The 26497-nt window shown below is 39.4% G+C and overlaps 1 protein-coding gene across 1 annotated transcript in view; it reads right to left on the bottom strand.

The window, feature by feature from the left end:
* Positions 1 to 26497, bottom strand: part of SPATA1 (spermatogenesis associated 1) — a 671358-nt gene that overhangs the window by 126548 nt on the left and 518313 nt on the right. Inside the window, exon 9 of the mRNA XM_044086829.1 lies at positions 18077 to 18202. Coding sequence (XP_043942764.1) covers positions 18077 to 18202 — 126 coding nt within the window. The remainder of the gene's footprint in view (positions 1 to 18076; positions 18203 to 26497) is intronic.

Genomic DNA, 26497 nt, shown 5'->3' with positions numbered 1-26497 from the left:
ATCATACTCATCCATCCACTATGTGTCTATATTACCTGCTGTGTGTTATACCTTAGTTGGAATGCTACATGATGCCTGGTATGTGCTTAATGATGATGTTTTTATGTCTATCTTTTCACATGACAGTTATATTTCAACCCTCACCTCCCACAGTGGAGTCACATGAGGAAAAGCCAGGTAGGTTTTAGTGTTTGCAATACCCTCCTCTGTCATATTTATTTGCTATGTAATGTACATGTCATATCTCTGTTATATAGGGTCTGTAAACTACTAACAATCACAATATCCTGGTAAGGCCACTTAACCATTAACACTGTAATGATGTAGTTGTCCTAGATTTCAGTACTGTGCTGCATCATTTGATTTCTGTGAAGGTATGAGACATGTGTTGTCTATTTCTTCTTGTAGCACATCCACTGCCTGCTTCCTCCAGAAGCCCATCCACTCCTCATGAGGTGGGATGTGATGTGCCTATCCATGACAGCACAGCCCATGGCACACAGGCCACTGAACTGGTTTTATTGTCTGGCCCAAAAATGGACAGCTATGTGGCTCATGCTGTAGTCTCCAATATAAAGATACTATGGTCAGACATTTTGATGATGTGGGGATATCAGATGACAGACAGGATGATGAGCATGACCCACTGTCCCATCTAGAGTCTGGTAATGGTGAGTGTTCCCCATGATGGACCAATATTGCCCATCAGACTACATGTGGCCGTGTAGCTGATGTGCATGGATGCATGTCAGAGAGTGTCTCCCCGCTATTACAGGCAAATGGGCATTCACAGCAATGCCATGGATATGACCTTCATGCACTTGCCTGTACCACTGATCATGTAGCACTCCAGCTGCATGTGTTACAAGAAGGTGAGAAGTCAGACATATAGAGGTCATGGCAAGACTGGCTGCACAGCATGACAGTGTGTCATCTGTTGCACACTCTGTCTAAACCCTTATTACAGTGGTATTAGAGCTGTGCCATTGTACTAACCAGGTGTAATGTGCCCTAAATATACTCCAGTGGGGAGGGTCAGACCCCCCTCTCATTAGACCTACATATGACCTTCTGATATCAATGTCTGTGCAGCAATATGCATGCACATCTGCTGTTGGTCACTCATCAGTGAGCCTAGTAGTCATGTCCAGGCCATCACATTGCAGTCATGCTCCTACTAACACTGTGTCCCAACATACTAGAGTCATTATATCCAGATCCTCAGTACAGCACCATGGGCTGAGTGTTTTGGACATGGCAGAAGTAGCCAGGACTGTGGTGTGAATCATTAGCATTGGTGCCCTAGACTGTGTTAGAGTAAAGATGACAGTTGATCCAATGTGTGTCCTGTTGTGTCATTCTGATTCTGTGGCAGTGATGGCCACTGTGCTGACCCCTGACTAATCATCTCTATATTACATTTACGAAAACTCAAAATCTCGAACGCTCAGATGAGCAAAAACACAGGTAATCAAAATCGCTATTGTGGGGGGCTGCGCCCCCCACACCCCCCCTTAAAAAAATACTCCAACTCTGAGATTGCGCTACAGTGAGGAAAGGGAAAATTTTCCGATCTTCACTGTACAGCAATCTCACAATATCAATTTAAATTACCTGCATTTTTGCTCATCCGAGCATTCGAGATTCTGAGTTTTTGTCGTTCTGATAGGAACTCGACTAATCTGTAGGTGTCTTTTTTAAATGTCTAATGCCACAAGGTTTTTCTGATCATTTTTCTGATCTAGGTGACTAAGTTTCAATTTGTGATATGTAGTACTTCTTTGACATTGGTATATGTTAGTACAGACATTAACAACAGTAATGCTATGTGTGACTTCATGGTTCTATGTTTGTATCACTTGCTAATTGACATATAGCACATATTTACATGGTTAACAGAATGTCATCTTTGTTCATCCAGCATCGATTGCTAAATTACACATTTCCTTGCTTGCCATTCCTGCACGCACAAGTATGCATCTGTATGCATACCTGTGTCATTTATGGTGTTTTAGTATGGTACTGAGCATGTCTCACCCTCGGTACTTACTGCATGTTCTGTTTACATTTTCAGTTCCCATAATGACATGTAGTACTTCCTATGTGTGCCTTCCCATAAATGACTGATTCTGCGCACACACACACACACACACACATATATATATATATATATATATATATATATATATATATATATATATATATATAAAATACCTATATTGCTGTATCTCCAACATTGATGCACGTTACATGTATGTTGTGTAGTCACTGTCATTGATAAAATGCATGTTTGCACATATTACTACTTGGAACTGAGTCATGTTGCAGCAATAATCTGTACATCATAGCATTGCTTTCTGTGTAACATTCCATATCCGGCATGGGATGTGATGCTCAATGTATTTTCTTTTTGGCTGTTCCATGGAATTTTTGTAATTACATATGCCGCTGTAAGAGTTTTACTGTGTAGTAATACACTGTTGCACATCACACAATGCTATGAGTGATAAATCAGTGTTAGTGTACCATGCCTGATTTTTGGATATGTTTTTGCTAAAACATTCCCATACATGACATGGGCATAGATTTCTTGTGATAGTGGCTGTTTTATGGGTAATGTTCCATGCTGTATATCTGTATGATGATATCCTACCTATCCAATGATACCTTCTGTTGTGTACACCTCCTGAGGCCCACACTCTTCCCTCTGTGAGCCTCTTTTGTGATGTGCCTTGCAGAGACTCTTCCTATACTGATGTTTTCTCTGAGTGCTGTATACATGTCCTTACTGGTATACCTTATGCTTCTGTTATATACAGTGTTCAGTATAGATGATTAATGGATGTTCTTCGTCTTCCATTGCTGCAGTCCTTACTATTGGGTATAGTCCGCATCCAGTCGGCCCGAATACCAGAGTATAAGGCTGACGTCGGTCAGGGCGCATTAGTCTGACGTCAGTACGCCAGGGTACTAATCGCATGACCGCGCCATATCCTCAGTCTTTTGCCGCGTGGTCCGATGCAGAAGCAGTTTTGCGAGTGCAGGTTGGCGTTCTGAAATATTTCCGAAACCGGAGTTTCAGACCGAATCAGAGTTGGCTAAGTATCCCGTTGGGGAACATTTTGGTTTTTTCTTGCCTCAGTATTTAACCGGATGTCAGAAAAAGTGAATAACTGTATTTCTTGTGGGAAACAAATACCTCATAGGGATTACCATACATTGTGTATACCTTGTTTAGGGCCTGAGCACGACGTTGTTGGTTGCCGCTAGGTTTAACAAACGCACTATTGAGAGGAGGTTAGACTGTGTCAGATTAGTGTTTGGGAAGCGTTGCAATTATAAAATGCCGCCGGATGCTCCGACGCCCGCGTCAAGAAGCGCAAGGACAAAACAGCGAAGCCTAGGGTTGATGAACCGGCAGTCCCGGACGCCGGTTCTTTAGGAGGTTCAGTGGAGCCAGAGGTTTTGCCAGGAGTTTCTATGGAGTCTCAGGCAGAAACTTTACTGTTACAGGATGTACCTCTCAGGAGGCAGGCCAGGCTGAGGGGCTTCTCAGGTAACTATTCTTCCCTCTCTTCCCAAAGTAGTTAGAGCCTCTCCTTCTGTTGCCAAAACTTCTTTTAGAGGTAGGCCAACTTCAGCTTCAGTAGGGCTTCTCCTAGCATTTCGGGTTCTGTACCTAAGAAACATATGCTTAAAATGGCAGAAGATTTGATTACTATGATTAGAGGTTCCATGGGCCCTCCTGATAAGAGGCCTAGGGTGGAACCAGAGTTTGACAGTTTTGAACAGGGTTCAGGGGCTTCTGAATCTTCTGCGGAAGATTTGCAGGAGTATCCTCATTATTCTGATTCTGATGTGGATGATGCCACTCCTTCGGCTTCTCCTCCTGAGGATTTTTTCATTTTCAGAGACTCTGCATTCCATGAGGGAGCACTTTAAATGGGAAGGCCAGGATTACTCTGATTCCAGGAAGAGGCTTAGGGAATTCTTGTTTTTACCCCAGCATAGGCCCTTAGCTATACCTCCTGTGTTGAATGTGGTGGAAGATGTTTTTGCAGAGGCTTCCCTGAACCCTGATTCTTTGCCTCCTGCTCCTGTTAAACCTGATAGGTACTATAGGGTGCCCGAAGCTCATAAGTATTTGTTTAAGAGTCCTAGGGCGGACCCAGAAACTGTTTCTCAGGGGCCTAAAGGTGTTAAGGCCTCTGTGGTTAAGAATCCTGTTCCCACTGACAAAGAGGCAAGGGCGTTGGATAGGTGGGGTAAGAAAGTGTATACTTCTTCCACTCTAGCCATGAGAGCGTTGAATTGTCAGTTTCACATGCTGAAATATCAAAATTATCTCCTTTCACAATTGAAATCTAAGGTGGATGCTTTGGCGGAAGGTATTGATTGTAAAGAATTGCTGGATTTAGTTTATGTGTCTGAACAAGTGGGCAAGCATTCTTTGCAATGTGGTTTTGATGCTGTGCAGGCCTCCTCGAGGGTGGCTGCCACTAGTTCTGTTCTTCGCAGGCATGCCTGGTTGAGGGATCAAAATTTGGCTGAGCATGTTAAGACAAGGATTTTGGATGCTCCTTTACAGTCTGATGTGTTGTTTGGTTCACCTGTGGAAGCAGTTTTAAAGAAAATGGAGGACAAAGCTAAGTCTATGCAAACTGTTAAAGATTTTTTGCAGGTACAGCCACCGAAGTTTAGTAGAAATTGGCCTGCTAAGGGGTGGACATATCCTGCTTATGATTCCCAGTCTAGGGGTAGGTCTAGACGTGGTAGGGGCAGGGCTCAAGGTTCTTTAGGCCTAGAACAGGAGTTCACCTGCTCAGACTTCTGGTGAGGGCAGGGGTCAGTCCGTTAAATAAACAGACCCAATGACCTGCCTTTTCAGCTGCCAGTAGATTCTCGTCTGGTAGCTCCTTTGGGAGGACGACTGTCTCTTTTCAAAGAAAGTTGGGATTTAATTACTCAAGACAGATGGGTGTTGGACATCATTCACCACGGTTACAGATTTTATTTCCATACAATGCCCCTTTCAAAGGCATGCCAGACGCCCTCCTCCACAAAGAAAAGAGGCTCACAAGCAAGTTTCTCAGTTACTCCAAAATGGGGCCAATCAGCCAGTCCCTGTATCAGAAAGGGGCTAGGATTTTATTCTCGCCTGTTCCTAGTACCAAAGAAGGGGAACACGGAGACCGATTTTGGATTATCTCCTCAACACTTATCTGGACATTCCCAAGTTCAAGATGTTGACGTTACAACAGCTTTTACCTGCTGGGCAAAGATCACTGGATGGTAACTTTAGATCTCAAGGGCTTACTACCATCTCAAGGAAGCTTTGTTCAGGCTGTCAGCAGCATCTGCGGTTTCGAGCTAGATTACAGGATCATTATCAGTTCTCTGCATTGCCCTTTGGCTTATCTACTGCGCCCAGAGTATTCACAAAGGTTCTGGCTCCAGTGATAGCTTACTCCTGCCACAAGGAATTCAAATCATCCTTATTTAGACGACTGCCTGATTCTGGCTCAAGAAAAGGAAGACCTTCTACAGCATCTGGAATATGTTATAGCTGGAGATGCATACCTAAGGTGTATCTATGGTATTTTATGGTATGGAACTTAGCATGTCTAGTACCCTCTCAAGACATGTACCTCAGTGGAAACTGGATCTTCATGTATTTCAGAAATTGACAGTGTCATGGGGAACTCCAGACATAGATCTGTTCGCTTCTCCACTAAACCACCAGCTGCCAAAGTATTGCACAAAGGTTTTTCATCACACTTGAAAGTGGATGCTCTTGTCTTTCGAGGTTGGAAAACCTTCATGTGTATGCCTTTCCACCTCTGCCTCTTCTTCCAAAGGTACTACTAAAGGTCAGACAAGACAGGCCAAGGATGATTTTGATAGCTCCAGATTGGCCTCGCAACACTGGTACCCACTACTACGGAGTCTGGTAAAGAAGCCTCCATGGCCTTTACCTCTGATTCCTCATCTGTTATCTCAGAAGGACGGTCATCTGCTCAATGTCAAGCTTCACTCTTCATCTAACAGCCTGGCATATTCTGTGTTGAAACACAGCAGGTCTCAACTTCCTCAACAAGTTTTAAATATGATATATGGAAGCTATATATATATATATATATATATATATATATATATAAAATACCTATATTGCTCTATCTCCAACATTGATGCACGATACATGTATGTTGTGTAGTCACTGTCATTGATAAAATGCATGTTTGCACATATTACTACTTGGAACTGAGTGATGTTCCAGCAATAATCTGTACGTCATAGTATTGCATACTGTGTCACGTTCCATATCCGGCATGGGATGTGATGCTCAATATATTTTCTTTTTGGCTGTTCCATAAGGATATGTTTGTAATTACTTTATGCCTAAGGTGGTTTTAATGTGTAGTAATACCAAACTATTCATTTGCCTACTTTTTATGCACACAACGCTATGAGTGAAAAGATCAGTGTTAGATGTACACAGGCAACTGATTTTTGGATATGTTTTGCATTAAATTTGTCATTCCCATACATGGCAAGGGCATAGATTTCTTGTGATAGTGGCTCATTCCACTATGGCTAATGTTCCATGCTGTATATCTACGGGGGGTATGATGATATTTTGGAAGCAGCTACCTAGTTCAGTGCATACCTTCTGTTGTGTACACCTCCTGAGGCCCACACTCTTCCCTCTGTGAGCCTCTTTGTGATGTGCCTTGCAGAGACTCTTCCTATACTAGATGTTCGAGGATTCCATTGCTGCAGTACATGTCCTTACTGAGTTTACCTTATGCTTTTGTATGTACAGTGTTCATGTTTTGATGCAGGTATTAATGTCTTTTAGAAACTGTACTTTTTATTTCATTAGTTGTGCTATGTGCTGCTGTTGTGAGGCAATGCGTGAAAATCACTGTTTAGTCTGCATGCATTTGTGTGTGTGGATTGTCATGACTGAAAGATATGTGTCAAATGCTGCTATGTTGCCTGTGCTATGATATATGGCTGCATCCTCCATCACCCATGCCTATTTCGTCTCATCTCTATGTCCTTCTGATCATCCTGTGACAGCTCTGATACTGTATGTCATTTTCAGACATCTGGTGTTCTTAGGATAGGTCACCCACATTTGTGGCTGGCAAGCCACAATGTTTTGCTGTTATGTTGTATAGCATGTCACACACAGTAATCATCTGTGATACCTTTCCGTTGTGTATTTTACTGCACCCCGGTTGTGTCTAAACATCTGAATCTTACTTTCACCATGTGAAACACTTGCTCGATGTGTTTCATGCCACAGTACATGCTCTGTTGTATGCATCCGCAGCAGGAGTTGATGTGGCTCTGTATAGCATGATTAACCAAAGCACCATTAACCAAAGCACCAGTGGATAAATGCAGTCACCTGATTTTGGTAAGGAGATAATACATATATTGCCATCATGCTTAATGTTGCCAGGTCTAGATTCTGCTTACATCACAGCTGTGGTGCCGTACTTACAGAGTTATAGTCCCTCAAGTGCTTTACCATGTTGGAAAGCAACTCTCAGACCGCTTTCCTTCCATATTTCAGCATCGTGCACACTACCAGGGTGTGCTGCCATGATATTGGTAATGAGGCCATCTGCTGAGCACACCACCTGACAACTGAGCAGCTGCAACCCCTTTCTATTGATGTATCATTCAGCATCAGGTACAGCTAGGCTTTTGATTGGGATGTGGGTGCAGACTGTTGCACCAGGGTCATGGAAGAAAGTTGGCTATGGCACTGAAGTGTTGAATGGCAGTTCTTCACTCCGTGAGTTTTGCTGAGAAGTGGATATAATCATCCCCCTCGGTACACATTGTTGCTGGGAACTGTAAGAGGATGCAACTGTCAGCTGTCTGGGACACTCCTACAGCATCTCTCATATACCAATGAAATGTCCCAGAGGCCAGTATACCATGACTCAGACACACTGGGTTACCCCATAATCTATGAGCGTGGGAAGCAGGACGGTTTGACCCCAATGCAATTGGATACACTTTCTTATTAAAATTCGCAATTATTGTCTAGGAGAATATTTATTGGACAGTTTCACACAGGATGTTTTGACCCCAGACTATTTGACCACAATTAAATTTAATAAAAGCATTTTAATACTTAATATTTTGATTAGAAATTTTAGACAGGAATGTAATATATTATTTGACATTTTAATATGCAAATGTTAATTTATTTAACATATTTAATATCTAAATATAATTAATTAAATTAACAATAGTTTTTAACATGTTAACAATGAAATCAGTCATGAATTTTACCTAGGAAGTTAACATGTTTAACTAGCTTATTTGAAGATTTACTCAGCATAACTGAAGTTTTATTCAATTTTATGCATTTAACTGTTATTAAAGCTGGTTTTATTCTGCAGACAGTGTTTCATTGTTTTACTTTGCTAATGTGAGTTTTCTGATTGTATCAGGTTACAGACCAGTAATGCGAATAATACTTTGTTCTGTTTAATGACAAGTTACTTTCTACGTATTTGTGTATGATCATCACGTGTTCTCTGTTCTTGATGAGTGTTATAAACTATTACAAAGTTTTGTTAACTAGGTCATAAAAGTAGTATCAAACTGTATTCAAAGCGTTACAGACCTAGATATGGAATGCGTTAATGTAGGGGTCAAAATGTCCCATACCATGAGCATGCATGTGAGGTGTACACATCCTAAATACACAGCCTTCACTAGCGTCTTGTCTGCTCTGTATTTATCTATTAGTTCCTGTTCAGAGAGCTTACCTAACTGTAGCCTGGCTCAGCAAGTAGCTGGCTGCCTTTTAGGATGCATTTGCAAATTGTTCTGTAGGATGGCCTGCAGTAGCCCAGCCTGCTGTACTACATTAAATGCCAGCTGCATTATGTTTTTATGTAAGGTTTGTTAGTACAGAAGAATTCTGTACTAATCTGTGAAATATAGTGACATTAAAATAAGCATATATGGCCTCCAGAGTGCTTGCAGAAAGTAGTCGGCAAAGTACTTTGTCGCGTTGAAGTTGCCTTGGGTATACCCATTGTGTGTTGGAATCTGCTGGGCATATGCAGAGTCCATAATTATCCTACACTGGAAAGATAATTTGGTCTTGTTTTAGCATACACTATAGAATCGCATCTGCCACTGATGCAGTGAAGTTTTCCTTTGGCGTACTGTGCTGTCTGCAACTTTCTTTTGGAATCCACCCGCTAGTGTCTATGCATTTGTTTTGAATATTAAAAAAGGTCATGAAAAAGAGAAAATATAGTGAGCAAAATGTCAAATATGAGATAATGCAATATGGAATAAATAGGAAGAAAAGATAGAATTGAAATAATACTGTATATAAATAAAGTTGTGGGGACTATATAGATTGAAAAAATGTGATAGTAACAGAAAAGAACAGTATAAAAAAAATAATGGCAGACTGGTTTAATATATCCATGGAAAGAATTAAGGGAAGACATTATAAAGCTATATATGAGATTAGAGAATTATTTGAAACTTTTTGACACAAGTGTTTTTTTTTTTTGTAGAAGTTATTGCTGAATAAGTTACCTGCAAAATGAAGAGAAAATGTAAATAATGTAATATAGAAGAAACTACAGAACATTTTTCCTGAACTGTATAAATAATAAAAATTTGGGATGGGAATTTTTAAAAAATGAATACAAGTGGAGTGGATTTTGAAAAATAAATAGAAAGATGGTACTATATGGAAAGTTTTGGAAAAAATGTGAAACTGAAATGGGATAAGATATTTATTGCTGTATGGATGGAAAAGGAAATATGGAGGCTGGGGCGTACCTTCGTTGAAGGTTGTGCGTCAGGGCTGGTAACCCGGTACGTAAAAATCCACTACCAATCATTAGCGGACCGGAGTTCCGCTGTGGTGACCCCTAACCGGGAAAAAGCCGAAAGACACAAACAAACAAATATATAACAAAAATACAGAGGACTGAGATGTGTTGAAGCAAATGAATGGATATTATGGGGAATGGGATGGGGTGGATGAATGTATTTATTATTTTTGAATAGGAAATTTGTTATGGTTATTTTGTGTTATTTTCTTAGATATTTCAAAATTGGATTGAGTTAAATGAAAGAATGTGAAGATGGAGTTGTAAAGAATGTAAACAGTGCAGATCATGTGAAATTGTGTAAATTGTGTAATTAATGTGAATGTTTGCATATAATGAAAATAATATAAAAATGGAAATACTGTGAAATAAAAGATATAAATAAAGCAAACCTTTCTCTTGTTCTGTGAATACCTTGAGATCTTTTACATACTGTACACTTGAACTATCACCAACTCAGGCATATGGGCTCTCAATTTAACATCTCATCCTAAGGACAGCACACTTAGGAGTTCTGGAAAAATTCATATAACTACCTGGTGGAGAAACCATTTTGGTCTTAAAGGAAATGTTCTAAAAGGGAAAACAATGTAAATGATGTTGTACCAATGTAAAATTGTTCAGTTTTTATCTGAATCAGTTACTTACCTCATTTTATATACTCATGGGGATAATTTGCACAACATTTAAACAGTGAGTACATTTTCAAAGAATATGTTTGTCCTCCTACATATACACAATATCTGAAGTTTTCTAGTGGAATGATTTCTTGTGTTACTTGTCTTATACATGGTACAATACAAAACTTGGATGCATATAAATGTGGAAATAAGTGAAGTAGAAAACTGTAGTTTTCCAGATAAGAATATAAGATAAGTATTAGCAGCGTTTACTTTCAAACAAACAACGATTTAAGACACAAGTAAATTGGAGTTACTGTGAGTATAGCTTTAAAAAGCATTATTTGAACACTAGTTTCATTATGAAACATTTACAAATGATGAGTGAGTGTTTAATTTTCAGGAAAGTATTTTGTAAAAATGATTTTAGTGAAAATCTGGGCTCTCGTTGTGTATGTACCTTTGATATTGATCCATCTCCTCCCCATCATTAATTCGAGTATATTCACTGTGCCAGTAAAAACACTCATTTCATGAAATATATGATGTACATAAGATACTCTTTCAGCACAGTAACTGGTTGAGACCTGCTCAGTTCATCTGCTGTGTCAGGTTAGTTGACTAAAAGCAATGGAACCTAAAAAAAAGGCTGACATCAAATTAGTGTTCCCCTGACTTCTGAGTTTTGTCTTGCTATGGGGACAGAATCCTTGATGATTACAATAACACCTTACTCCATCACTACTATGTTAAATTATCACAACGCACAATGTGTGATTAACAGTTTAATCAAATTGCAGTAAGTAATGTTTTCTCTCTTACTGGAAGACAGTGTTCTGCAACCCGCTCTTGCCTCTTTCTCCTCATTTAACATTTGCAATCTATGTCCCTAACCATTTTCAGTAATGTTGCATATATTATTGCTTCTCTGCAGTTGCATGCTTATAGGTTTCTAAGTTCATCGGTAAGTACTAGGCAATTGGACTGCAAACCATTTCAAACCTAGCCAAAAAAACTATTTAACATTTCTCTCTAACCTCAAGAAGGGCAAGGCACAATAGACTAGGAGAGAATTTGAAGCTGCCCTTCCAATTATCTAGGTTTACCTTGAAGGTTGAAAGGGTGCTACTCTACTGGACATGTAGAAGTTTTTCCAGAGGTGAGGGATACTTTGTGATATGAATCTCACACCATGTCCTATTTATCTGCTGATGAAGGTTTAGTTCCTTTAACGAAGTATTTCATGTACTGTTAGTTCTGTGAAGGAATAGGAGATCAAATAGGGTTGAATTATTCATCACACTAAACGCTAGACAAATTTCCATGGATGAATCAGTTAAGAGACTGAGTACATATGCATATACTTTGCATTTGAATAGAGTAAGAGAAGTACTTTGCTTTATGTGGAGAAGAAGATGATGCTAAAGAAGTGGTATTCTCAGTGATACATAACTTTCCCTCCAACATGTTCTATTACATGTTTATGCCACCACTGCTCTTGTAAATAAACAGTAGGACTGACAGGACAGTGTCTGTTGAGGCCAAATTGAGGAGGAAAGATCAGCCCTCAGTAGCCTATATGATACAAAGAAGAGGGACAAGGCATTGAGATGGTCCTCATAGTTTTATGATTTAGGCCCATGATTTTCTAGGTGAAAAAGCATTGTGGTCATTCAAGTTGTGTCAAATATTTGGACAGGTACATACAAAAAGGGGCATTGTATTCAGTGGTAAGTGCCTGTGCCTCTGGTCATGACTGTGATGCATACATGTTAATGTGTGTGCCTTGTTGTCCTAAAAGATTCACATTATGACACACTATATGCTCACCAAACAGGGAGGGCATACATGGCAAGGCATTGTAATGTTTGTTACATTTCACTATTAATAATCACATCTGGAATGATCACACCTCAGGACTTAGACACCATACCCTTTGTAATAAGGCATGTAATGAAAATGGATTTCCTTAGAATAGTGGATTTATGGTGGCTGGAGAACAATTCACTGTCTACATAGGTTCTCAGGTGGGTCTATATTAGATCACCGAACACTTAAAAAAAATGAACAGTGATTAATCGACCCTATGTAAGCGAAAGCTTACAATTTCGAACTGTCAGAACAACTATTTTTTTACTAGGGAAAAATATCGCTGTTCCATCAAAAAAAAAAAAGCAAAAAATACTTTAAACATTACATTAAGTGGGGGGATTCACCCCCCACACCCCCGATGTGGAGGGCTGTGCCCCCATACTCCCCCTACTTAAATATACCAACTCCAAGACCGCACTACAGTGCCGGAAATGGCAAAGTAACAAAGCGGCCAAGCAAATTCTTTCCCAGGAAAAGAATTTGCTTAAAAGCCACTTCGATATTTTGCCGTTTCAGGCTTTTGAGTTCAACCAAGACGCATTCGAAAGAATGTGTCTTCGGTCTTCTAATAGGGAACCTTCTCATGTCCCTAACAACTGGATCAGTTTTTCATGGGTGTGTGATAGTTACAAGTGATTTCATGCTTGTCAAAAGATACTATTATAAATTTCTTGGCAATAGCCAGGAATTGTTATGGCTAGGCTTGTATAGGCCCTAGGGCCGATAACCTAGTACTAACTAATGAACCTATTTAGTTTTAGTCCATGGTTTTGACATCAGCTATTTATTTGGTAAAGACCCTCTTGAAATATCTTGGTGCCCTCTAGGGAGCTTATGATATACCAAGTTTACATTCATCTGCAAACTTGGTCTGCCATAAATTCTTAATGGTAGCATTCACCTCCAAGAAGTAAATATCAAGACTAAGCCCTAGGCTACACTAATAGTGTCAGAGCTTTTACAGGGGAAGAGCTGCCGGGCCTAATTTTCTTATTTCTATTTGTCAGCCAGTTTGCTATCCAGTGAGTTACATATGGATTAAAATTTATTTTTGGTAATTTATCCACTGATACCTGACAGTAGGAGTGTGCTGAATGCCTCTGCAAGATCTAGATACATGATGTGTATTGATTTGCCTTCATCCATTGCTTCAGTAACCAAATTCAGTAGGCAGGATCGGCACTTGACAAAACCAAACTGGCCTGGGCTGAGAGTTTGTTCATTACCTATGCCCTTATTAACTCCATAATGATCTTCTTCATAGCTTTACATATGAGGTTAATCACACTTGTAGGTCTATAATTACCTGGGTCCACTGAGGCAGCACCTTTGTGCTGGAGGATGACAGCTGCTATCTTACATTCATCTGGTGCAAAAGCCTCAGTAAGAGATCTGACGGGTCCTGTTTCAGGCTGGCCACTAAGCAGTCTGGTATCCTATCTAGCCCAATAGAAGCAGTGTTCTTGAACTTGGGTATTGTCTTGAAATTGTTCATGAGAGATTTGATGGGGTGTAGTAGCAGGTATGTTATACAGGAATGTAGGAAGGATAGAGGTGGGAAATTAGAGTTAACAATATCTACTAGTAGTTTGTGTTTTGTGGGTCTGAGTATTTAATGTCATAAAGTATACGCTCTGAGTAGTTCTAGGTATTTGTTCTGGGGTTTCTGACATAAATGAATAAGGGTTTGTGGATGTCTTTTACTTGGGTGACTATTTTTACTTCATATCTGGTCTTGGTTGATATGAACAGGGTCCAGAGTCCCCTGTCAAGTTTAATAAGAGACTGTTTGCATCTTGAGAGTTACCTTTATTTTTACATGCAATGAAATTTTCTTTATTATAGAGTCTGTTTATGTTTGGGTTCCATCATAGGGTGTATTTTTGAATCTGGTGTTGTATTTACTTCAGAGGGGACAAATGCATCTATGCAGCTACTCACATGTGCATGCAATTTGACAAGAAAGGATTCAACATAAGCAATCGAGTCATCAAGTTGGAAGGGGATTGAATTTAGCAAGGTCATTGCACAATTTTACTAGATTAGCCATAGCATAATCTCTGAATACCAAGGTTTTGGAAGATGCTTCTGACTTCAGTCTTACAGTCAATATGACTGATTTGTGCTTGCATTTGACCAGGGAGGATGTTACATTTGGTAGGAAGCAGAGCTGTCCCATACTGGTGAGGACTAAGTACAGACTTTTATTGGCACTGGCTGGGTGCAGATTAACTAGTCCAGGGAGTTTGTATCAATGAACTCCAGAAATCTCTGGTCATAAATGATTGAGGATATATGTCTCCTAGTTAATAAATGGATAGTTGCCGCAGAGAAGACTGGTGTTCATCTTAATGCAAAGGGACTCCATACTAGTCAAGTGGATGATATGTGCAAAGGGTGACATATAGTTGGCTATGATGTGAAAAGGGGTTCTGCTAATGGCAAGGTGGATGTGGAGGAGTTCCAGGCCATTATCTTGTCTAACAAGTCTGGTGGTGATTTTTTTTACAAATATGGAGACATAATTTCCTTACAGACATTGTCTAATGTGGTAGGTGTGAGCATGTGGTAAGCATTGAAACCCTGCACTGATAGGGTGCATTCAGTGGTCCTGAACAAAATCTACATGATTATATATATATATATATATATATATATATATATATATATATATATATATATATATACACACACACACACACACACATATATATATATATATATATATATACACACACACACACACACAATATACAATATATATATATATGTGTGTGATATATATATATATATATATATACACACACACACACAGGACGACTATGGCTAACCAGGTTCACTGATGACTGCAAACTGGGAGCCATAACTGACTCTCCGGCTGACACGGACATCCTTCAAAAAGGTCTTACTGAGACAGACACATGGTGTCAAAGTCATGGCCTCAAGCTAAATGCCAAAAAATGCATAGTCATCCCGTTTGGGAAAAACAAAATACCCACAAATTACCACATAGGCGGCAGCCCCCTTAATACAGAAGAGGTAATAAGAGATCTGGGGATCCAGGTAGATAGTAATCTCTCCTTTGACAATCATATTGCCAAAGTAGTTAGGAAATCCTTCTATGTGACCCATGTAATTACTAAGGGGTTTGCATCTAGAAATAAAGAGGTTATAGTGCCCCTCTACTCGTCACTCATTAGACCCATCATAGAGTACAATGCACCATTTGGGATGTACCTCACAAGACACTTCCAACCACTGGAAAGACCACAAAAGCACCTCACTAAGAGGATTACTGGCCTCAAAAATATGTCCTATGCAGCCCGACTGAAAAAACTCCAGCTGTACTCGCTTACTCAGAGGTGATCTCTGCCTGACTTACAAAGCCATGTCCAACTCAGAGTTGATGGACATGCTCCACCTAAAGAAATCCAAGTCACTGCAAGCCACATGCTCTAGTGAGCTAAACCTCGCCACAACAATAAATAGAACATGCTGGAGGGATAGATTCCTGTCACAGAGACTCCCCATGCTTTGGAACAAAATTCCTAACTACATTAGGCAGAGCCCCTCACTAACACTCTTCAAGAGAAGCCTTAATGAGTGGATGGGTAACAGAAAATACACCCCTGGGATCACTTCATTGGCTCTGCTTGACAGAGGCTCAGCTAATTAATTAATGGGGCGGAGAAAGCCGACGCACTCTGGCTAGGCTTAAAAATGCCCTCAGGCAGATAGTCTAGTACCTACCTATGAACCTATATATATATATATATATATATATATATATATATATATATATATATATATTTGCTTGTAGGGAATGGCCTTTTTGTAAAGGTTCCTAGTACTCACTAGCAAGACCTTTACATTACCCAAATTCTGTTTTGTTATGCTGAAAATTTTTGAAGACTGGCATTGCCAAAAAAAGGCACTATCGATGTGGACAAGGTTTTAGCCAATATATGAAAGCCTTCAGGGAATAAGTGCAAGTCATTCCTGGCAAACCAGTTAGGACTGCCTACCTTCTCCTCTGAGACTGATATATATTTGCCCCCCCCCCACCCCCCCGCTTTGAATGACATCCAAAGCTAAGCCAATTGTTGAGGTCAATAATCTTTTGTTTGTAACGCCGCATCATTTTTAGTGATGGTAAAATGCTGCTCAGGGCTAGGTTCATACCAGCATCAGACATATTCCAAGAAATCCATCATGGCTCTCTTCATATAGTCCAGAGAGGTGTATCCCAATTCTTTCATACATATGTGCTATGACTGTGTCATATGTGTACTTGTGGTACAAGAAGTTGAGTGCATGCGTGATGTAGGAAATCCTTGCACCTGATAGGGAAATGACTGTGACTCTTATGGCGTCTGCTCTGCTGCCTATGTTGTGTGTTTTAGAAGTTGCTGAGAATTCATGTTTTTTAAGTTACCTTGAGGAGGCTTTTGTGGTTTTAGGTAGGTTACTTTTAAGAGTCTCAGCATCATACCTTTCAACTGTCCAGATTTTTGCCTCATGTTTTTGGCCTGTCCCCCCAAAAATCTGTGTTTCTGACAAATCACTGAGGACTGACGTCATTAAGTAATAACATATATTTGCGTTTCTGACTTTATATCCTTCAAAAATGCATACTAACACATCTTTTTATTCCAGCAACTTTCAAGTTAATAAAAGCAATATATAAAATTTGTCCCTATTTTTGGGCTCTTTCCCACATTATTTTAGGCTTTGCCAAGATTTCTTGCACTAAGAGGTTAAGAGGTATGCTCAGCATATGTAGGTCAATGTGATTGGTCTGATTTGTGTGTCATAAATTTAGTGTGATGATGTGAGATACTGATATCCTGCTTATTATTTGTACTGGCTTCACATGAGTGTTTGGCCTTCAGTACCTTATTATTACTACATCTCTCATAGGTTCATACTAGGCTATCTGCCTTTCTGGGCCATGTTAAGCCTAGCTAAATTTTCCAACCCATAGGTAAGAATCAAACCCTGTACCTTCTATCTGTGAGATAAATATCTTAGCCATTATGTCAACTCCCCACTGTATTAGTTTAAGTAGCAGGTACTTGTCTGTAAACATGAGACATGTCTCATGATGCCCAGTTCAACCAGGCTGACTACAGTTGGAAAGTGCAGAGCCATGGTTCCAGTTGCTTACTAATGTGGGCTGCTGGGGATTCAGACCAGTGTGGTTAAGAGTTGATTTACTATGGTCCTATCTGTCTAAAACAGACAAAGTCTACACACAAGGAACAATGCATCTCTTAGAAAGGGGCTCTTCAGGAAGCTACTGACTACTAAGCATACTAGGAAAATGGAGTAGGTTATATACCATAAGTTTAAGCCTAGAAGTGTTTATGTACACTACATGCTTAAATGCAGCTGTGCAATGAACAGCACCTTGGAAACACAGTTAATGTATAACAGTGCAAAAACTTTAAAAAATTCAACAAGCCCACTGGCTAATAGCAAAATAGCACACATGAAGGTTCTTACAGTAATCAGAGACCTAGAAATGACTGGGTTCTTTTCTGCTCCTACTATAGTTAAACCACAGCTCTTTCTACCCAGATCAGAAAAAAAATACCAATTGTGTGTGAATATTACTTTCCTTACGGTTTATGGCACTTCTACAAATAGTACTGTTTTGCAAGACATATCAAATAAGACACACCCACATTATACCTTGATTTCTTCTCAGCTGGTTTTCTGCTAGCAGTGCTCTAGCTTTTTTCATCAGGTCTTCTCTAGTTTTTTCAAGCTGCATTCTTTCATGTTTAGTTATTCTCAGCTGCTCACTTAGTTTCTCCTCTGTGAAAAGAATGAAACAGGAAAGTTGTACTTTCTTTGCTATAGTACTTATGCTTAATTCTCAACAAGATGTCATTTAATAGAGGTTATAATTAAAACAGGTTGAATATGATCAAATTATTATATATAAACGTGTTATAACAAGGTTTGTGAGGTGTGAGATAATTCAGCAGAAAGGTAGCTTGTTCACAAATGGATATAACTTATTTTTCCATGTCGGGTACAGCAGAGAAGAAAAGATTAATGAACAGTGATAGACTGACAAAATCTATTTTAAAAGGTGTTTATTTCAACATTTTAAACAAACTTATTATTGTGATTGATTTTATTATGTTTGATACTTTGAGTGTGTTTTATTTGACAAGTCCGGTGTTTTACTTGATTCTTTGCACAGTCTATAGTGAATGTATTCTCAAGCATAAAAGCAAAAATTCGAAAAATGAAAAGCTGTAAAATTGGTTAGTGAATATTTGAATTTTTTGTTTTCTGATTTAGACTATTATGTCCCAGTCTGATTTTCTGCCAACTGAGCAGACAGTGAAATGCTCTAGCCATAGCTCTCAACCTTCCACCTCCAAAATGAGGAACACTGTCTCTCATAATGTGGAACAAATGGATAAAATGTGGAATACCTACTAACAGCTTACTAACAACTTCAATTAGGAAGGTCACTGGATGATTAAAATGTGCTAAAAGTTCTTTTGATTAATTAATATGATTCTGTACTATATACCACACATATCATAAAAAAGTCCTAATTCTGAATGTGTAGCAGACCCTTTTAATGTGGAACTTTGAGGAATATGGACTTTTTAAGACTGAAAATGAGGAATGTTCCTCATAATGAGGTACAGTTGAGAGGTATGGTATCTGGTAAGAATATATAGAGGATTAAGGGAGAAGAGGCTGTTAGAGAGCCCAGCCAAGATGTCTACCTAAGCCCAAAAAATAGGGCCTGCAGAAATTTGGATAAAAATAGTGCTCCCAAGGAGAAAATTACAGCCCAGAAGGAAAGATGAGTGAGCTGGGGAACATATGGCTGCTGTTAAAGCTGCAAATAAGGAGAAGCAATTGTGCATTTTGTTTGAAAAGGTAATAACAATAGGCCAGGATGTAAACTCCTTGAAACAAACAATAGAACAACTACAAAACAGAAATGGAAAAGCCAAAATGGAAGCTGTATGATCTGGAGGAAGATAAAGCAGCAATTAAATTTGAGCTGTAGGAGCAGAGTCACAGAGCAAAGGAATTAACTGAGAAACTAAAATGGCAAGGAGAAAATATGGCTTATCTCAGAAATCAAGGAATAACATTGGGATAATTGGAATACAAGAGAGAGAGAGAGCAACAATGAACTGGAGCAATATGTAATGCAGCTGTTACATGAGAAATCTGCGATACCAGGAAATCAAGTAACACTAATAGAGAGGATTCACAAAGTGAGACGGCATTAAGTAGCAGAAGAATGTCTAACCAGACATGCTTTGGCATGTTTCCATTATTTACTATAAAAAATAAATAATAAGCCAAGCAAAAAGACTTAAAGTTATCCCATTTGAAGGAATTTCATAAAGCTGTTCAAAGATTATTCTAAAATACTCTGCAAGAGAAGGAGAGCTGTACTGGAGGTATTAAATGAGCTAAGAATGAATGGAACATGTGCATGGTTGAAATACCCTGGGATTCTGCAAGATCAGTAGGAAGGGGAATGGTACTGGTTACACAATTTGAAGGATGTTCACAAGTTTAAACAAAGGTATCATAGACAACTAAACAATCCAGTCAGTAAAAATCTGAATTGTCTTCAAGGCATGGACTGGAAGAGCAATCTTATATGTCAGAGAGATGACCCAGAGACACTGGGAAAATGTGCAGTGCCAGATGCTGAAACCCCCTACCCACAGAGAAGAAGACAAGACCAGGAAGTGCAAAGGGGCCACATGCCACTAAAAGAGACAGAAAATATACAAATCACAAAGGCAACCTCAAGAAGATGAGAAAAGGACACAATGATGGAAGGAAAACAACTGAAAGAGTTATAGCAAAGGGACAGAAGAATGAGAAACCTCTCCTAAGGGGGAGTGTTCAGAGTTTTTACAAAGAGAAAATCAAAAGCAAGGACAGACAAGGGAGACCTCTAAAGAGATCGGAGGATGGTGCATCAGACAGTTCAGGTAACTCAGAAGTAGACTAATGGACAAATGAGGGACTAAAGATGGACAGAAGCATTTATGATGGATGGCAGAGCCAAATACAGAAACAATAAATAAGAGACTACTCTGAGACACTGTAATTTTGATCTTAGTATATGAAAGTTGATTTTTGCACATTCAGACTCACTGTTCCTGGGCTTGTACGTATCAGTCTCAGAATTTAAAACTTTTGCCAACTAGCCAGTAATACATTGTGAGTACCAACGTTATTCAGCACATTGCTTGCAAAATCAAAAACATTTTATTTGCATAGATTGATAGATATTCCAAGGCCACTGAGTCTCATGATAAGTCTCACCTTGCCTGCATCATCCCTCAGTCTACAGCCCCTTTCTCTAGGAGGGCCATAACAGTCAGTCTTGGAATAGCAACAATGTCACTGTCTCAACAGGTAGCGCACTTGTCTTTGGTGCACATGGATCAGAAAGCAGGGCTTTCTATTCCCACTACAGGTAAATGATTATTTTTTTCAAACTGTTGACATTGCAGTGCAGCATTAGGGAATCCTGCACATTTGAGTGTGCTGTCCTTCAGATGAAGCATTAAACCAAGGTCCCATCTGCTTGAACTGGTGGCAGTTCAGCTGGATATAAAAGATCCCATATCACTTATCAAAAATAATAGGACGAGTTCCCTGATGTCCTGGCCAAATTTCCCCTAGCAGTATAAATAACACCTCAGGTCTTTCCTGAAAAGAGACAACTAACCTGATCAACAAATGATAGATAGATAAATAAATAAGTTAAATTAAATTTGTGGATACCCATCCAGTCATCTAGTTTATGTCTAAAGAAAGATAGTCAGTCATACTGCTTGGGTGGCCGCAGTGGTGCAGCGGTTAGCATTGCTGCCTCACAGCAAGAGGTTCTCTGGTTTGATCCTCAGCTGGGGTGCCTTCTGTGCAGAGTCTGCTTGTCCTCCTTGTGGTTGTATGGGTTTTCTCTGGGTGCTTCGGTTTCCTCCCACATCCCAAAGACATGCTGTATGTGGATTGGATACTCTAAATTGGTCCTAGGTGTGAGTGTGTGCCTTCCGTGGAAGGTTGGGTGCCGGGCTGGCAACTCGACACTGTAAAACTTCACTGCCAATCATGAGCGGACAGGTGATCTGCTGTGGTGACCCCTAACCCAGAAAGGCCGAAAGAAGAAGTGAGTCATACTGCTTAACATGCACACAACATTTATTCTAGAGGTTTGGGAGGTGCTGGTTTATTAACCTGTATTGGTGGAAGTATTTGACTTGTAGAGGAATAGGAAGTCCAGGACAGTTGAGAGTCTAATGGCACAGTAAGCAAGACAGACATCTCCCCTCAAAAATCTATAAGGCACTGCAAAAGGGATAGATATCCCAGCTTCCCTTGGTAGCTCAGGGATTTGAGGCTTGTAATCTTTTTGGTTGGGACCCTCTGGGGTATTTCTAATTGTTTCATATGTTTAGAAAGATACTTCACAAAGGGGGTAATGTACTTGATAACTGTCTTGATGAATACTGAATAAAGGGGAGTGATTACCTCACTAGACCTTGATGATATAAATTTGGCAGTTAAGCAAACCAAAAGGATTTTTCTGACAACCATTCTCATTCTCACATGATGGTCAAAAGAGAGGGAGCTATCAACCAAAGAACTTATGTCCCTAACTACATTTTCGTTTTGTAGAAGTATGTTGTCTAGACAATCTGATGAGTGGAGGAGTTATCTATGAAAATTAAACTTTTTATCATTTAGTTTGAGCCCATTTTTATTACCCTCAAAGTTTACTAGGAAGAATTCATTCTGAAGGGTTTGGTGGTCATAGGATAATTTAATAACAACACCCAGTTTGCAATTGTCTATGATGTTTGTTAGCCAGAGGGCTTGGCTCTCTGCTTGAAGATCTGAGAAGTAAATACCAAAAAGCAGTGCTACTAACACCAAGTCCTGAGAGACAACACTGATCACTTTCATATTTTCTGGTAAGGCATCTGCAGCTTGCATTGCGTTGGTTCTGTCTTTCTGCAAGTTTGCTATCTGTTTTACCACATATGGGTCACTTATCTTGTATATATTCAATAAGATGATGAGGCTAGGTGTTTGTTTAAGTAGTTTATTACATACAAACACATAAGGATGGAGAATGGTAACATTAAACTTAAAGTAACTGACTACTACACTCATGCATGCTTACACCTCGGCTGCTCACTACAAAATGGCACATTAACTTGCAAGTGCTCAGTACTTATATACATGTGCCCATAGACTGGAATAGCTCTTAAAGGAACATACACTGTCTGATCCACATCCTCCCTCTTTGACTAGTTGGTCATGCAAATAAACAATGACCATCATATGAGCATGCAAATTATGCAAATATATACAAATAACAATCATGTCCAGGTTGCTGTGTATTTGAGAGTAGGACTTGAGATATGATCTGACCTCGTAATGTAATAATCAGAACTGGATTTAGCAACAAGGGCAGTCACTGGGGAATGTTCTTCTTGAGGACTTTCAGGGATAATTTCAGGAATAGAAAAAGGTGAAGAAATGTTCTGTGGAACAGGAATATTTCACTCTGAGGACACCAGTTGTGTTTCTGATTACGTCTGAATTCTATGTCTTGCGACTCAATGATGTATGATCTTGGTTCTTCACACACATTTCACAAGTCCAATTTGGTCAAATCCTTTCGCTGTCTGCATCCTCACTATCTCTCCTTCTTTCAATGGATTCAGAGGTTTGCAGGTTTTATCATAGCAAGACTTTTGGGACAACCCCATCTTTAAGAGTTGAGCTTTTAATGTTTTGTTCTTTTTAGCAGTTGGAAGCAACAAATTCGTACTGATTGGTAGTGTGGTTCTGGTTTGTCTCGACATTAACCACTGGGCAGGTGAACCAAGAAGATTGTCTCGAGGTATGTTTCTAAGATTTATGAGATTTAGAAAAACATCATCAGTGTCACTTGTCTAGTCAGGACGCAATAGACAAGACTTCATGGTTTCTGTTCAAGCAGCTTTTTTATGTACAAACACATCAGGATTGAGGCTTAATATTTTAACTTAAACTTATAAACAAACTAGCTTTACATTCATACATGTTCACTCTCTGGCTGCACTCTCAAAATGGTACTGTGTATAGCACATGCTCGCTATTTATATATGCGCGTTCAGTCCTTGATATGCTTCTTAAAGACAAACCACACACACTCTGTTCTACAGTCAGTATTGTCATATTTACATTTTTCCAACAGCTGTTTTGCACTTTGAACTGCACATTCTGCCAAGCCATTTGATTGTGGGTATTCAGGACTACTTGTAATATGAACAAAGTCCCACGCTTCAGCAAATTTTTTGAAATACTGACTTGTAAACTGTGCATCATTGTCAGAAATGACATTCTGCAGCCTACCATGGACAACTTTGTAATGACAGTATTGGATGTGAAATTAGGAGGTAGGTCAATCTCAAACCAATTTGAATAAGAGTCTACTAATACCAAATAATGTTGACCGTTCCATTCGAAAATGTCTGTAGCTACTGGTGACCAAGGTAATTCAAGAATCTGGCTCAGTGGCTATTTTTGTTGATGTGGTTTAGTACTATTACCAACAGAACAAGTTGAACGTTCTTTCTCAATGTCTTTTGACATAGAAGTCCAAAAATGCTAGTTCTATTGCCCTTCTTTTGGTAGAATCAGTTCTTGAGTGGCCACAATGTAAAATTTTAATATGCACTTGTTGCAAGGATTTTGGAACAATCACATTTGGACCTTTAATGATGATACCATCTTTCATCAAAATCTCATCTCTGTAAGGAAAATACTGCTGCACATCTGGTGGTAAACAAGATTGCTTTGATGGCCATCCTTGACTGACAAAGTGGTCGAGGTTCTGGAGAATTGGATCTGAAGCTATGTGAGTTCTAAGCTCATCAAAATGTGTGAAAGAAAAAATTCTCACTTTCATGACTTCAAAATCAGGTTTCTCGTTTTCTTGCTGTTCGTAGTTTTTCTGGGAAATCTGGATAAAGTATCAGCAAGATAAAGACGATTGCCTTTCGTGTAAACCAAGTGGAAATTGTAATTTTGAAATTTCAACATCATGCATTGCAATCTTGCAGAAGCAGTGTGCATAGGCTTTTTAAAACAGTGACCAAAGGTTGTTGGTCAATCTCGAATTGGATAGGTCTACCATAAATATAATCATGGAACTTCGAACATGCAAACAAAATTGCCAAGAGCTCTTTCTCTATTTGAACATACTGCATCTCAGTTTGGGTTAAGGTTACGGATAAATAGGCTACTGGTCTACCCTCTTGAAGAATGACTGCACCAAGACCAAATTTTGAAGCATCACAGGAAAGACTTACTGGTTTGTGAATATCATAATATCTTAAAGTGGGTGGACTGGCAATTCTCTGTTTCAGGACATCAAATGCTCTTTGGTGTTGTTCTGACCAGGACCAGGTTACATCTTTGTGTGTCAGCTCTCTGAGCGGTGCTGAAAGTGTGCTCACATCTGGAATGAACTTGCCTAGGTAGTTCACCATGCCAAGAAAACATTGTAAGGACGTCACATTGCCTGGAGCCGGCATGTCAAGAATTTCACTTTGCTTGGAAGGATCAGGTCATAAGCCTGAACTAGTACACAAATGACCTACATAAGTAACTTCTCGTAGCCTGAATTTGCATTTCTGAGGTTTCTATCATGTTTGACTTCACCATTGCCTCCTACAAGAGTATCATCTACTATAACAGCACATGGATAGCCAGAAAAAATTTGTTCCATCATACGCTGAAAGACTTCACCAGCAGAACTTATCCCAAATGGCATTCTCAAAAATCTGTACTTTCCAAAGCAATGAAGATGTTCGGTCAAGCAAAATTTGCCAAAATGAACTTTTCGAATCTAAGACAAAAAAACAGTGGTATTTGGCAAACAGAAGCAACTTCTTTGACTGTATGCATTGGTTGATGGGGTTGTTTTAGTGCTTTGTTCAATTCTCATGCCATGGATGACTACATATTCTAATATCATCTGAGCTTTTCTTATAAGCTACCACCATGGAAGATACCCATTCAGTTGGTTCTTCTACTGGATAAATTACACCTAGACATACCATTCTGTCTAGCTCAGCTTTAACTCTGCCTTGCAAGGCTACTGGAATTTTGCTTGCTGCTCTGATGACTGGGCTTACTTCAGCATCTAACTTCATGGAGTACACAACTGGGAGTTTGCCCAGTTTGTCTTCAAAAAGATCAGCATAGTGAGAAAACATAGTTTGTGCGAAATTTTCCTTGTGACACATGCTTACATGTTGGACTTCTGCATTAAGTAAAAGCAGTCCCACTTTCAACCTGCCTCTGAGGCCTAACAATGACTAAACGTGCCTTTTGACTATGCAAGAATTGCAAGTCATGGCTGTTTCCAGCAGAGTAACATGAAAGCACTACTGAGCCTTCGGTTTGAATTTCTTCACCACCATAAAAAAACAAGCTTTGCACACTTTGCCAGATCAAGCTTCTCAGCAGCACTTACTTTGGCAAACATTTCTGCTGATATAACATTATACTTTGAACCAGTATCAACTTTTTTGCTGTACAGGACTCCTATTAATCAGATCAGTACAAAATACTTCATTCTTTGCCCACAAATCTGCTGCATTGACAGTTTCACCAAGCACAGACACACCATCAACATAAAAAGTAGGGTTGCAGCTTTCCAGTTGATCAACTTGCCTCTTGGAATGTTCTCTTTTAATAAAAGAATGTGCCCCTTTTGATTTACAGAACCTTTTAAAATCATACCAGTTTTTACTTGTGTGGCACTGCTGACCAAAAGCTAAGCACCTTTCTCTTTTGGGCAGATGGCTACCTCCGCAATTACGACAGGTGACTATGAGGCTTGCCACAGATTTTGATGACTCACCCCTTTCCTTCACTGAGCATGCTCTGGATTTTGCTGGAGCTGCCCTGGAACTTACTAGAAAGGCTCTGGGTTTCACTGAAGCAGCCACATCCTTAGGCCTGTATCTTTTAACCACGTGCTGCATACTATCAACATTAGCACTGGAAGGCACTGGAAGAATGCATTTCTCATTTGTAAGC

Source organism: Protopterus annectens, chromosome 10.part0 (genome assembly GCF_019279795.1).
Source record: "Protopterus annectens isolate FY-2018-M chromosome 10.part0, PAN1.0, whole genome shotgun sequence".
Classification (NCBI taxonomy): Eukaryota; Metazoa; Chordata; order Ceratodontiformes; family Protopteridae; genus Protopterus; species Protopterus annectens.
The sequence above is the reverse complement of the archived record's forward strand: the minus strand, read 5'-3'. Positions and strand labels throughout refer to the sequence as shown.